At 34.5% G+C, this 14629-nt stretch overlaps 1 protein-coding gene across 3 annotated transcripts in view; it reads left to right on the plus strand.

Annotated features, from left to right (window-relative positions):
* Positions 1-14629, plus strand: part of LOC132701735 (histone-lysine N-methyltransferase ash1) — a 60963-nt gene that overhangs the window by 16638 nt on the left and 29696 nt on the right. For 2 of the 3 annotated variants that reach the window (XM_060669887.1, XM_060669888.1), the window contains one exon: positions 13380-13559. In XM_060669887.1, coding sequence (XP_060525870.1) covers positions 13380-13559 — 180 coding nt within the window. Of the gene's footprint in view, positions 1-8601; positions 8787-13379; positions 13560-14629 lie in introns of those variants that run through there. The other variant, XM_060669889.1, reaches the window with a different exon arrangement.

Below are 14629 nucleotides of genomic sequence, written 5' to 3' on the forward strand. Positions count from 1 at the left end.
TGATCAGAAAGTGACAGCTACTTTTCGCTACAAACGGCAACACTGCGATCCTGTAAATATTTTTAATCGAGAGTTTGTTTCATCAATCAATTAATCAAACCGTTTTATTTGCCAGACTAAAACTTAAAATCCGTAATAGTAATATAAATACATTCTCATTGGAAGTTTTTTAGGCTTATGGACAGGTCAAAAATACCTTACTACGTTTCTTTTTTCTCAAATCATCATCAACTTTATTTTTTGGCAATGAAGCAAAGAGAAATGTGGTAAAACTTTATTATAAAAACGATAGAAACAGTATCAAGACATCGGAAATGTTTTACAAAAATATAAAAAAGTAAAAACGAAAACAGGAAGTTCCAGATTATGCGCCATATTTCCGAAAGTAACAAAAGTAACTTGAACTTCTAAACGGAATATTATTGAACTCACCGATGCGCAACTGTATCTCTTAGCGTTCCCGAGATCCTAATGGTGAGAGTCAAATTTGAAAAACCCGGTATAGTAATAATAAAAAAACGATTATACAGGAACTGAACATACCTGTAATGTGCAGATATATCATCAAAAATATATAAGATCTCAATACAACGCATTCAAAATTTGTCAGAATTTTTTTTTCTGAATTCCTCACACTTCATAATGTAACATTTTTAGGGACATAAAAAAAAAATGAAATTTTTGAGCCATTATTATTAAAGTCTGTCCGGATATTGATATTACCTGAAAGGAGTAGAAGGAGATTTGCTTCAAAGGTGTATAAAACAAAATAAAAAAATGGAGAAAAGCAGAGCAAAAAATAATAACTAGTAAACAATAAACTGTTGATTTTTTCCTTGATGCAAAGTAGAATTGTTTTTTGAAAAGTTTTTGTCTCTTACATGTTAACTTCGACATTTACAGAGTGGCCTAACCAAAATTTCTTTTACGATTTTTTTAACGTTTCGGATTTGTGATTAAGTTGTTGATAATGGACTGCCTCTATTTAATAAAATTAGTCTTCTTCGAAAATAAATGTAATGTAAAATTCAATAAATCTCTTTGTACGAAATTTATTGTCGACGAAATCGCTTCAAAAGAAAATATATAAGGTCTTCTCAGCACTGGGAATTAGTAAGGCATAACACCACTTTCAAGAGGAGACAAAGACAGTGGATTGTGAGAAATGAAATAATGTGATTAAAGAAATAATGTGGGAAGTTCATAAGATGTTAGAAAATAATGTCGAGTCTCTTATTATTTCTCGACAATGATTATAATGCATCTGACTACTCGACCACTACTCTAAAATTTACGAATGAAGTTGTATTGTAAATTGTATTTTTTAAATAATGTTTATTACACTTCATGTTTATTAAATTTATTTTTCTTGTTTCTATACAGATTTTTATTTATTTGATCTTAGAATAATTAATATATCAATTATCAGCCTATCAGCAAATTCGCCTTTCTATGGTATGCAAATTTAAGAACAATTAGGACAGTAGCGTGCATTACACATAGGCAAAAAAGCATTGCCTACCCTTTCGTTTATTCAAGACAAACATAGATTGAGAATCTATTTATCTAACAACGCTCATTCATTAAGTACGACATACCTATTTAAAATGACCTACATATTTTTATTTTTCTAAATAGTAAGTTAGTATAGTCTTTATTACGGTTGCAAAGCCGGAAACATCATACAAAACAAACGCCACCTGTTCAACGTCTTATTAATACCTAAAAAACGCATCCCATTATTCAAAGTCGAACGCACGACCGAAGCTTAACATTACATTTAAATGGGCAAGCAAAAGCAATGCGTTACTGCAAGCAATGAATACACGAAAGCAGTCGGGACCGTCCGATCCGTCGGATACTGCGATACCGCGGCTTATTGTATGAAAAAAATTAATGATTTTAAGATCCGAAAAAGAAACGAAATGTAAGTAATGTCAAAGAGAACTATAAAAGAATATTTCGAGAAATCGTAGATAACATTAAAACAGAAATGTCTGACAGATATAAGGAAATAGGAAAAAATTTTTTTTGTTATTTTTTGTTAATTTTGTTATTCAAGTCTAAGTTTCCAAATGAAATATATTCTGAATTAAAAACAAAATATGTAGACAAATTTGATTTTGATCGCTTGAAAAATGAGTCACAATGTTTATATTCTTCTGCCGAATTCGCGGGTCTAAATGCCTATGAAATTGTCATTTTTTGTCACGTATTTCCAGAACTAATGAAATAAGGGAAATTAATTCTCACCATCCCAGCCAGTAATGCGTCACCAGAAAGATCTTTTTCTGGCCTAAAAAGAACTCCTACGTATCTAAGGAATACGCAAGGACAGGCAAAGTTGAATAATTTAACAATAATTTCGTTAGAAACTAGACTTTTACAAAAATTAAAACGGACCACAAATTTTTTATGATGACGTTTTGAAAGAGTTTTTGAAAACAAATCGCCGTTTTGAATTAATCTATAAATAATAAATTTATTTGCTGTTATTTGATTTTTATTTTGTTTGAGCTTAAAGTTAAAATATGTTAGGTAAATTTTATAATATATCGACGTATGTATTGTGTTGTGCTGTATGTAATACATGCGTTTCTTTTGAGTTTTTCGTTTTTTTGGTTCTGTTGCCTACTATACGCTCTATTTTTTATGTCCTTTATGGGAAAACATAATTAGGGCGTGGTACCCCAAAAAATTTTCGCCTGCGGCGTTATTTTTTTTCCTCTTGCCTACCCTGCAATACATTGTACTGCACGCCACTGATTAGGAGTGTGTATTAAGAAACGAAATATAGTTGTTAAATGGTCATAATTTTTTAAATTCAGTCAATCGGCAACATTGGAATTTCAAAACTTTTTTTTTGTCTGTGGAATCTACGCATCATTCAAATGGTAATTCATAAATTGCGAGCCGCTTAGGCCTTACATGACTTTTTTTAATTGGAAATAAATGTTTGCGTCATCATATTTAAATGTGCGTACCATAATATCGTGTGGAATACTATAAAATATTTTCACCACATGCTCGCTGTTATTATCGTGTGACGGTTTTAAAAATAACAACGTGTTTCGGTATAATGTGCCGAATTCTGTACTTAGTTTGGTGTGAGGCAGTTGCGTTAGACTATCTTCAAGTGGATACTAAGTGAATAGTGTAAATATTGTATGAGCGCGAATTAGCTAAATTTTAATTTGAATCCCAAAATTCCGGAGCAGATCACACCTATATTTTTCTTAAATGAGACACCCGGTATCAGAAGTGAGTCTACTAGTCAATATTCTCATGTAAACACACAGGTGGGCATGGTTTTTTCAGCTAATATTTTCTAGAGAGTAGAATGGAAGTGGTATTGGAAAACCAAACTTACCATGAAGTGCAATGGGTCTCCTTAATAATAAGATCTGACTGAAAACATGGGGTGTAGAGTTTTGCAAATCGTGTTAATCAAGCCTGTTTATCCTTCGCAATATTTTGTTACATAGTCTATTTAAAATAATACGACAAATATTTTCTAAAATGAACGAATGAATCTATCTACGGAATGCAACAATTGTATCGTACATTTTAGTTTTAGTTCAAATAGAAGAACTTGTTGGATTGAATTGTTATGTCATATGGTGCTTTTTTTATTGCGATTTTAAACTTATTTGTGCATCTCTAACACATGTGAGCCTATCCAGAGGAATTACGACCAGCTCTTTATCGCTTGTATTGCTTGACTGGTGGGTTTGGTAGTTTACCTTGAGATTTCATAAACTGAAAGCTTTTCTTTAGTTTCCAAACTAACCAAACCAATTTATGAATGAATTGTTGTGTCTCGTTTAGATATATTTTTGGTTCCTAGCCAGCTTTATAAAGTATGGAGAATCAAAAACGTACACTAAAATGGCCATTCCGCCATTGTCGTAGAATTTAGGCAGGGCCAACTAGCTACTTGCAGCTACCGTACATCTCTGGTAGTAGCCATAACATTTTATTTAGCATAATCTATTAGGATGAGAAGTATCTACACTTCTAGCGAAGTATGGCAAGCGGCCGCAGCAATAATAATTTTGATAAAAGTTAACAATGGGACTTTTGATAAGGTTCTTATTATTTTAACCTGCTGCTTAGAGAGTGTTAGCCAACCTGGGGTTTGGCTTCATGTCTTGCAATTCTGTTGCATCATTTTTCTAAGTAGGAAATTTATAAAATTTCGATGACTATCTCGAAAACAATGCCCCTTTCATGTTTTTCGTATTAAGATAAACAGTTCAAAAAATTAAAACAAAATCACTGAAGTTTGGTCTGAATAGACTCGCGTTTACGCAAATGATTGTTGAGAGTCCCAAGATTGGCAGGTAGTGTTTAAAATTAGAATTATAGTTACTTTCCGACAGTTGTTGGTTAGTTCGCTTTTGAAAATGGCTAGAATTTCTAAATTTGTTGATAAGAAACGGACTAGTAGAATTGCGCTTTCTAAAAACGACAAAATCAGAATTCTCAATGTGCTCAAAACTCCTCGCCGTTGAAACTAAACATTCCGGGTGGAAAAATAGTTGAAATGTGTTCGGATGTGGCTGGAGTTGGACAGTCAGCAATATACCGACTTGTGCACGTGAATAAATTCGTTCACCAAAGTGAAGCACAAAAAAAATCAAAACATCTGATAAAGACACGGTGTTGTCGAAACAATTGTCATGTCATAAAATATAATTTCGTGGAAATCTGAACTTTTAGTTCTTATTTATTTTAATAATAAACTCCTTTTACTTAAAAAAGAAATACTCATCTTGGACAAAATAATGTCTGAAATGAAAAGGGTCAATGTTACTAACCCATGGTTAAGAAGAAATTGCGAAAAACTTTGAATGAAATCATCGTTACCGAGAAAACTCAAAATAGAAAATCGCTTTTAATAAAGACGAAATTGTCAGCCAAAACAGTCCCCAAGGGAAAACAGAAATATCTATTATCTGGACGAAACTTTGGTTAATGATGGATGCGAGCCAAAGTTTTATAGAAATGATTTAATGGAACAAAAGCACCCTCGGCAAAAGAATAATTCAATCAAAACGGACTGGAGACTATCATGAATACGTGAATGCTGATGTTTTTTAAGACTATTTCCTGCGAATCCTAGATCTTATTCTTCTCCTGGGTCTTTTATAGTCATGGATAGTGCGAGTGTCTTGGAAAAAAATGGCACAATTCATTGGCTTACTTTAAATAAGAAGGAATTTCAAAAAAATATTCTGCAAAAGGCGATTGCAAATTTGAATAAAACCTCTTTGTACGAAATTGGTTGTCGCTTAAGACCGAAATATAACGGTAGTTCGCCTTCCTAGTGGAAGGCATAGACCCACTGAGCGTTTAATCCCTTTCAAGTGGCATGGGTGCAAGTAATAGCGACCTAGAACCACTTTTAAAATGAGGCAAGGTGAAACCCGCTTGCAAGTGCAAGTAAACGTAGTGAATTGTGAAAAATGAAGTAAGTAATCGGATGGAGCGTGTGCTTGAAATAGAAGCAGATTACATGCTAAAAAACAGTGTAGAGCCCCTTATTATTCCTCGTTAGTTCAACGACTATAGTTCACCTGACTACTTAGACATGATTCCTAAAATTTAAAAATGACATGCAAATTAGTCACTCTAATTTAGGAACTATTCGGGATGTGTAGGTCTTAAAAACCGAAATACGGAATTTATCGGAAGCTATCATTGCAATCAATCTGTACTTTATGATATAACCTTTAAGTTGTCATTGCAAATTTACATTAACCTTTCCAAATTTTCCTAAAAAGGGTCAAGGCAAGAAAAATAAATAATTTTGTGGTGACGGGATCTCAATTAGGGGCGCGTAATTGTTAAATTAGTTACTAACTTGGCGCACTACTTACCAAAAAGTCTTAAGCCGCTATACGCACTTGTCGGCGCGCTGCTACACCCGCTTCATGTTTAGGGAAAGAGCTCTAAAAACCACCTTGCGTTATTCTCCTATCTTTCGCGCCTCACCACGCGCGTACGGGCGCGTACACCTGGCCAAGCTCGAAAACAAAAAAGGAGACGCGCTCCCCAACCGACCAATCCGCTTTCGACTCTTCTCCCCCTTCGAGTGCTTTACGGGCGGCGTTCGGGCCCGGACCCTCGACCGCGATTGTAAATGCACGTTTAAATAAACCCCTGCCCAAAGTCGCCACGTTTGAAATTGCCGCCCAAAATTACCGACGCGAGTGCAGCGGACCTACCAACGCGGCGGGAGTCCGTTGCGCCAACGGTAGAGAAGCCTGTATTTATAATATCAAAAAGAGCCAAAGCCGTGTCTGGGATATCTGAAAAACGCTAAGAAATAAAATAAAGACATTTTTTACTGTTTTTGTATTATTATTTTGATTGTCTTCCATGATTTATTTATATTGTTATGGTGGCAGTGATTATTATGTGTTCCAGTAGGGGCAGCGAGGTACTGTTTCGCGAGATATTTTTATTACATTTTTTCTATTCTTAGAAATAAATACTTATTGGTTGTTATTGATTGTGATGGACATAACACTAAATATTTGAAAACCTGGAAACGTTTGAAAAATGTGGTAATAATATCATCTAAATATATAATAAACATAAATAACGAGATTTTATTGCATTTTTGCAAGGTAATTACTAAATTTGCGTTTATTTGGTAAATTATATATTCACAACAACCCAGTACAGTGGAGCAGAAGTGCAATTGTAATCAACCGCCATTTGACAGCAAGGTATCATATTGTCATAGCACTCTAGACTGATGCTGTAGGAGAAGCCTTTCAGTAGCGAATCAATTTTCTTATTTAAACGCATTTTTGGAGTTTTCGACATCTATTTATGAACATGAAAACACAATCCCCTCTCTCAAGAATTTCTTTTCAGAACACCAAGACCATAGACAGTACTCATTTTAACTAGTGTTAGTGGATATGAGAGAATTTTATATCCGGTATGTTAGTTTGGTTTATAAATAGGAATCAAAAACTTGCAGGACACATACAGCTTGTAAATAAGTTGTTATATTGCAGTGCTAGTGTTGTAAAAGCAAGGTATAAACTGTATCGTTCACGAAATTCGCAAATCTGTTTTTTATTCATTTCGCATAAGTATGAAATAAAATGTATGGTGTTCCATTTGAAAAAATAAAATTGTTATTAATTTCCTGTAGATTTGGCAACGCTGAGTTTGCTCAAATATATCTAAAACATAAGTTGTAAATTATTATAGCCATATACCAACCAATTTTGAAAAAGTTCTCTTAGTTTTTTCTCCAAAAACCATCAATATCCGTCACCCGTGTTATTTGGCAATCTGAATAAATATTTTCTTTAATTGAAAAATGTTTCTAATTTGAGTCTTGGAGAACTGCAGTTACAATAATTTACCAAATTTAAGCAGTCTCCACATAAGAACTTAATAAAATTAAATATTTAAAGGAAGAAAGAAATTGACCTGCAATCGGGTTTGTCGGTTTTAAGAAGGAACTTGAGAGTTTCGGTGCACTTTCTACAATTATTTTTTACTGTCAAAAAGGATAAAGATTCAAGTGTGGATTACCATGAAAACATGAACAAATACTGTTATTGTGTTGGTTAATGCCTCTTATCATTCAGTCCAAATTAGAAAAATTCCAAATACTTCTTCAAATAAAGAAGGAATTAAGGAATTTCTTTACGAAAATGATTTATATTTTAAAGAGAGCTACACGAAAAAACTACTTCTGGAATTATTAAAAAAAAAACTGCCATGAAATCTTGAAAATACTCCCGTATCATTGTATATTTAACCCGATTGGGATGATTTGATCTGAGTTGAAAGAACGTATAAGAATAAATAACACTGTAACAAAATTTAGTGATACTACCATAAACGTAATTGGGCAAGAGGTAGCTAAAATATCGGTACAAAGCTGTTCTAACTGTGAAAAACTAGTAAAAAAAGAAGAAAATATTTATCGAGAACGCATAGTAGCGGAGTTGATCATTGAACTAGGTGACCCCTGTAGCGATAGTGACGATTTTTTAAGTGACTAATACTTTATTATTATTATATTTAATATTTTGTATGTTAATAATGGTACATGTTTTAATAATTGCTTTTCGAAAAATATTGAACTTATATCCCGCTTGTTAGTGTAGGTAGATAAATTCCTAGGACAGCAGGGTGTTCTATAAGGGGCCGCGGTTTTGGAGTAATAAACTGTAGCCAAAGATAATCACGAGGTCGGTTGTAAAAGCACTATATTTCTGGTCGAAGTGTATCTACAGAAGAAACCTACAATCGGCGAAAATCTATCGCGCCGTACGCTTTCGTTGAAAGCACCCTTTCCGTATTCGGTCGCTTGCCCGAGCACCGGCACTTTCTACCCCAGTTTTAAAGTTTCCCCCCTCCCACCATTGTGGCCGTCGAAAGACACCACCGGCGCTCACACGTAGTCGCCGTACGTTTGCGTGTCGAACGCTGAATTTTGCCCTCTGTGCGCGACGGTTGCGTCTTTTTTTTTCCCGCGTCGGTCGGTATTTTATTTCCGTGTGCATAAATTTTTGATTCGATTGTTGCGCCGAGGTTCGCGTGTGCGTACGCGGCCAGTTCGGCAATGTTTTCCCGCCGACCCGTCGCTCGTTTTCGTTTTCCCGCTTCGTGGAAATCGCCGTCCCCGTTTGTTGATGCTTGTTGGTGCGTTTGGTGCGTTCCTTCGACGGGGTAGTTTTCGCCGCGATGCCGGTGTTTCGGTCGGTCTCGAATGTGGACGATTCGGCTTTCGGCATCTGAGTCGGCACGTATGTATTTTCCCGAAAATTCGGAAACGTCTCCCGTTCAGGTTTTTGGTAACAAACTCTAACGACTAAGGAAGAAGAATTAATTTTGAGCTGTAAATATTTCAAATCCTGTAAAACGGGAGAATTAGGCAACACGTAGAGTCTATCTTTTAAAAGCAGAGAGTAGCAGAGGATCGAAAACCGTTGCCACTAGACGCGCAAGTTAATTATACATTGCTTATTATTATTATTTTAATTTCACACAAATGTGGATCTTCTCACAATTGAGCAGCGATGATCAGGTGAAAACAATTTAGCCGATGATGAGTACTGTCCCCAGCCTTCTGCATCCACATTAATGTTACGATTCAAAGGTTGATTTTTATTAGATCTTTAACTGTGAAGTTTATGATGAACGGGAGAATTAGGAGTTCCCACTTTAGTCATAGGTACTGCTTTGACCAGACCTCTGTATTTATCTTTGTCTGATTTGTTTGAGACATGTTGTGGTCCAGTGGGTGGAAAATCCAGGATTATCGCTTTTCTTTCTTGCCCTGTCTCATTTTCGATGACTGCTTCCGGGGAGTACCTATGGTAGGGCGTGAAATTTTCTATTATTCCCCATTTACCTGCTCGGCGCCAGTGGCGTGCAGCCTCCAACAAGAGGCTGTAGAGTTTCTTGGGCTCCGTTACGCACCCTACACTTCCAGGTTTATTTCCCTGTATCATGTCGTATTTCTCTATTTTTCCTAAATATGTCCCATGTTTCCTTTTATGCAATATTTTTGTATGAAAAAACTGAACCAAATTTTAATATATTGTTACTTTCAATGACATCCGAATGACAAAAATTTAAATCAAACAAAGTTTACTTTTGTTTTTAAGGAACTTTATGTTTAACAAGAGTGTGTGTGTTTGTCAAGCTTTCCCAAGAGGTTAACGAGTATCATCGGACGAAGGAAGAATTATGTATAAGAAGGGAAAATAAATTCCTAAAAGGGCGTTTATTGCCTGTTGTTATCGAAGATTAATTTGCAAATGAGTGGCTGCGTGACTTATTTACGAAGCACAGAAGAAATACCAATTTTTGTATTCGACTCAAAAAAAGCCTCACCAGCAAATATATTGAATTTGAAGTAAACGTGCGGGGTTAAAGAGTGAAATCTGGTGTATCGGTTCTATAAAATCATAACGTTTTCAAAATTTTCATCTTTAAATAATTTTAAATAATAATAAATTAATCTTGTAAAAAGTCCAATATGTGATTAAATAACTATTTGTATGTTATTTGTAGATTGCGTCTAAGGTGTGACGTTTGATTGCACCCTATCCTATTTTGACAAATAGCAGTTGGTAACTAGAAAAGTGCTACCACCTACACATAAGTATTATAAAATTAACCAAACTTTATTTGAGATATGTTTCATTTGTTCCGTCCGTTCGTTTGTTGAATTCAACAAACCCACTTGTCATTTTTAAGGTTATAAGATATAAGGCATAGGATAAGGTCATTGGAATTTATAAAAATTGTATATATTAATTTAACACTTACGACTGGTAAAACTCTTTTTTTTTAAGATTTTAAGTTTATTTTTTTCTTAATTGTTTTTTTTAATTACGACGAAATAATAAAATTTTCCTTATAACCTAATTTTTTTTTCAAAATCGTCGGAATCTAAAAAATCATTTAGAAATTTGTGTAATTTTTGTAGAATTCGTGGAATCTGAAACAATGTAAACAATGTTCAATAGTACAATAGAAGCTATAGTGAATTTACACAAAATCGTTTTTTAAACAAAGTGTATTGCTAAGAAAAAAGAGAAAGGAGGGAGAAATAAAATATGGATCTTCTTTAATGTTTATCCCTCGTTGATTCCTGGTTACGTCGGGATTGTATATGAATGCCAGGCAATCTTTTTTTTTTTTTTTTTTTTGAAGTCATGGTATAGATATATTGCTGCATACTTGGGGATTATGAGTAAACACTCGGTCATATACCTATTTCGGTCAGTGAAAAGTCTCTCACTCAATATTGATCCAAGTAATTAAATTAAGGTTCCGTCATCCATTTCTTCTAAAAATTAAACGAACAAAATCTCACTTTTATTTACACATAACTTGGATTACCATAATAATAACAATATAATTATAATAATTAAAAAATGGCCATAGTATACTAAGATGTATACTTTGGCTATTTTTTAATTATTATTGTTTATTATAAGAAAAATACCTATGCATGGGCCATAGCGATTTAATGTTGAAATAATTATTATTTAGCCGTCAACTCATTTATGCCGACAGATAAAGTTAACGTTCGATTAATCGATTCGCTACAACAAAGCAAACAAAATGTTGCGCCTATTAATTTGCAGGGTTAGGGTTACTCTTGGTCATTTAAGTACAAAAAAATATTAATAGAATATTGTAATATTGTTTCTTTATTTCATTACATTAGTATGGCATTGTTAATTAATGTAAGGGATTAATGCTGCAAACAACTCCTAAAAAATGGAACAGCAATGTATTAAAGTATTGGGAAGCGCTCGGAAGTTGATAAACTTTGCCCTAGAGTCTTAAAAAATGCATGATATCACCATGGATTATAACTGGACTGCTATAATTAAATTATTTTTTTTTATGTCGAGTGCTTAACATTAATTGTAGGCAAAAGAATTTTAGTTGTTACTTTAGAAAAATCGATCTAAACTCCCGATCTCGGTAACGGTAGGTCCTAGAGGAAACCGCCATTGGTACAGAAGTCAGCAACGTCGAAAAACATTTTTTTTTTGTCTGTCCGTTCTCGGTTTTCAGTTCCAGGGTTTTTCGACGATAACTTCCGAACGGTTTGAGCTACGCGCTTCAAATTTTGCTCCTTTTTAACCGTCCACGGGGTACATAAGATATGTAAAAAGCCTACGTTCAAGTCTCGGCGTCTTTTTTTTTTTCTCGATTTTCGACTGATTTTTGGATGTTGCTATGAAACACGATAAGTGTCCTAGATTTGAAGCTATCGACTTCAAATTTGGCAGGCAAATAGCGTTTGGTTCTCTCACGGAACCTATTGAAATTTTTTTTGGGGGGGGGGGGGGGGGGAGTGTTTTAAAAGGGTGCAAGGGTCTAAGAAATGACTCATTTATCGAAAATCGTTAATGCAACCGAAAAAATTCTTGGACGAGAAGACGCAGAAGATTCGGCTCCATAAAATTTTATCTGAAAATGTTTCAAAAATGTACATTGCGCAGCAAATTCAAAAAAACTGAAAAATGGGTCCCAGTATAGAAAATTGACTATAACTAAAAGACCTTGCTTCGGATGTCAGTCCGTTTTACATGGCGATATAGCCCGCATAAACAGCTAAAACTTTTGTATTTAAAAATTCAATATATATTTATATTTATATATTCTAAAATTAACAGCTGTCCTAAGTTTGCAGCTATCGAGTTCAGATTTGGCAGAAGGGTAGAAGTCCACACCCGCATTTCATCTGTTGAAAAAGTACTTACTCAATTCTCGCAAAGTATTTTTTTTTTGTTATTTTTGAATTTTTTGTTTGTTATATTTTGTCATCCAGGAAAAAATTTTTTTCTCGAACACCATTAACCCGATCTGCAAAATTTGTACACCAGGAAATGCGGAAGATCCGAGACCATAACCTTTATTTCAGCCATGTGTTCCATTATATACAGGGTTTTTCAATTATAGACAAACATCTAAGACCCTGAAAATCGTTCTTCTCGCTATTAAATTATTACCCGTAAATCAAAATTGGTGAAAAATATGGCCAATTGGTTTAAACAGCAGGCCACATCGAGAGCTATAATTTTTGTATTTACGGTTTTCGTCTATCACATACGCTGTTCGAGATATTTGATAAAATCCAAATGAAAATCACCATTTCTCGCCATCAATCTAGACGCGATGACGTCATTTCCCATTACCACGTACTGCATTCTTTGAGAAAACAAGTATTTTCTTGAAAACCACTTACTCTATTGGAAAAAATCATATACCAGGAAACGTGAGAGATCTAGGGCTAGAACGAACCTCTTTTTCGAACATTGTTTGAGTTATATACAGGGTGTGTCGTTTATGGGAAAAAATCTAAAACATCCTAAAAATTTCCGTTTTTGTGGCTAAATTATTGGGGCTAAATGAAAAACTGCTAAAGATGCGTTAATTTGATTTGAACAGTATCGTAAACAGTATGTGAACAGTATAGTAAACTGTGCCGAGAGAAAGTTTTAGGTTTCGTCAATTATGTTATGCAGGGCGCGCAAGATATTTGAAAAAATATCATTCTACAACGCTATTATTTGTACAAATTTTAATATTTAACATAGGTTGCCGTAACTTCGCACTTCGGCGAGACAAGAAAAACTCTTCATATAGGGTGTATGCACAATAAAATTATATCAATTTTGCGAAAGTTTCATAGTGCGTCCCTTTACTACAAAAGACCGCGAAACTCTTTCTTTTTAAAATAAAAAGCTGCTTCGTCCTACGCGCTACGATTTTGCTCCGTCCAGTGACGATTTTTCGAAAGCAATCTTGTTTTTATACTTGCTTATATAGTCTTTGGTTTTTTTAATATTTTGTAATTATTGTTTCAGATGGCATCGTTGCCTCACTCCCGGAGTTCGACCTATTCCAGTTCGGATTCTGAAACCTCGGACGATTTACTCCCGGCCTCCTGCAGTCTGCAGGAAATCAGACAGGAGGATTTGGCGGCAATCCTGCCCGACCAAAACGACTGTAACGATTTCAATGATTTCGAGTGCAAAAATGCCAAGGTATTGCTCACTATGACTGCGTAGCGTTTGCAAAAATCATTAACCCTGAACGTCCAAAAGTATTGAAAAAATTACTAATAAGTAAGTTAAATGCAAGATATTTTAAGATGGAGTAACAAAAAATTATTTTTAGTTAATGTGGTATAATATGAGCGCCTAAGAAAGAAATCGTCAATATCATTATAGAAGGCATTAAACATCATTAACTGATAGAGAGGAGCTTTGATAAATAAATGGGGTTACTAGGGGGCCCTAACTCGAAGAAATATGAAAATTCAGTTTGCTCGCCAACTCGGAGCAGTCCACTTATGAACCACATAGTTTTTCATGAAACAATTTAATAGTGTAACAACCTTAAACATTTCCAATAAATCATTCTGTGACTAACCGCTAGCTTGATAGAAACCCATAACATAAAACTGAAAAAAAAGTGTTTCTTTTCAATTTGATTGATGGAAATATTGGTTGTCATATTGTTAAACTGAATTCTATTGTAACTGTGAATTTCTCACTGTGAAACCTATCATTTTTAGTACTTCTCTACAGGCAGGATCAATGGGGTTGCTGCAGGATAGTTTTGTCTCAAATGTTGCAATTCTTTAAATGTGTCACATCTTGTGAATAATACATTAGTCAGATAACAATTAAAAGTTATAGTGTTAGTTAATGGGCAGCCACAATGGAGATCCTCCTGTAACCATTGCATCGCACCATAAAAAATAAATACACAATTTTAGATTTGTGCAATTACATTGGAACTCCTACGGTGGCGCTAAGATCTGATCCATAGCACCGGGGTCAAAGTCTAACTTAGTATTTTTTGCACCCTCGACCAGTGTACGTCGGCAATTTTCGCTACATTTGTTTAAAATGTAATTAAATATTTCTGTTTTTATTCTCACATGGTAACAAAATACCATACATTTTATTTGTAGGCTATTGGAAGCACACCAAGAACCAAAGCTTCCAAATCATTTTGCAGAGCTTACACCCTATATTATTCTGTTTATGAAGGAAATAACGCCTAGGTACTTTCAGATTGAAAATTCCAGTTCATAGTAGTTGCAAAT

This window comes from Cylas formicarius, unplaced genomic scaffold (assembly GCF_029955315.1).
Source record: "Cylas formicarius isolate icCylForm1 unplaced genomic scaffold, icCylForm1.1 PGA_scaffold_5__7_contigs__length_24384050, whole genome shotgun sequence".
Taxonomy (NCBI): domain Eukaryota; kingdom Metazoa; phylum Arthropoda; class Insecta; order Coleoptera; family Brentidae; genus Cylas; species Cylas formicarius.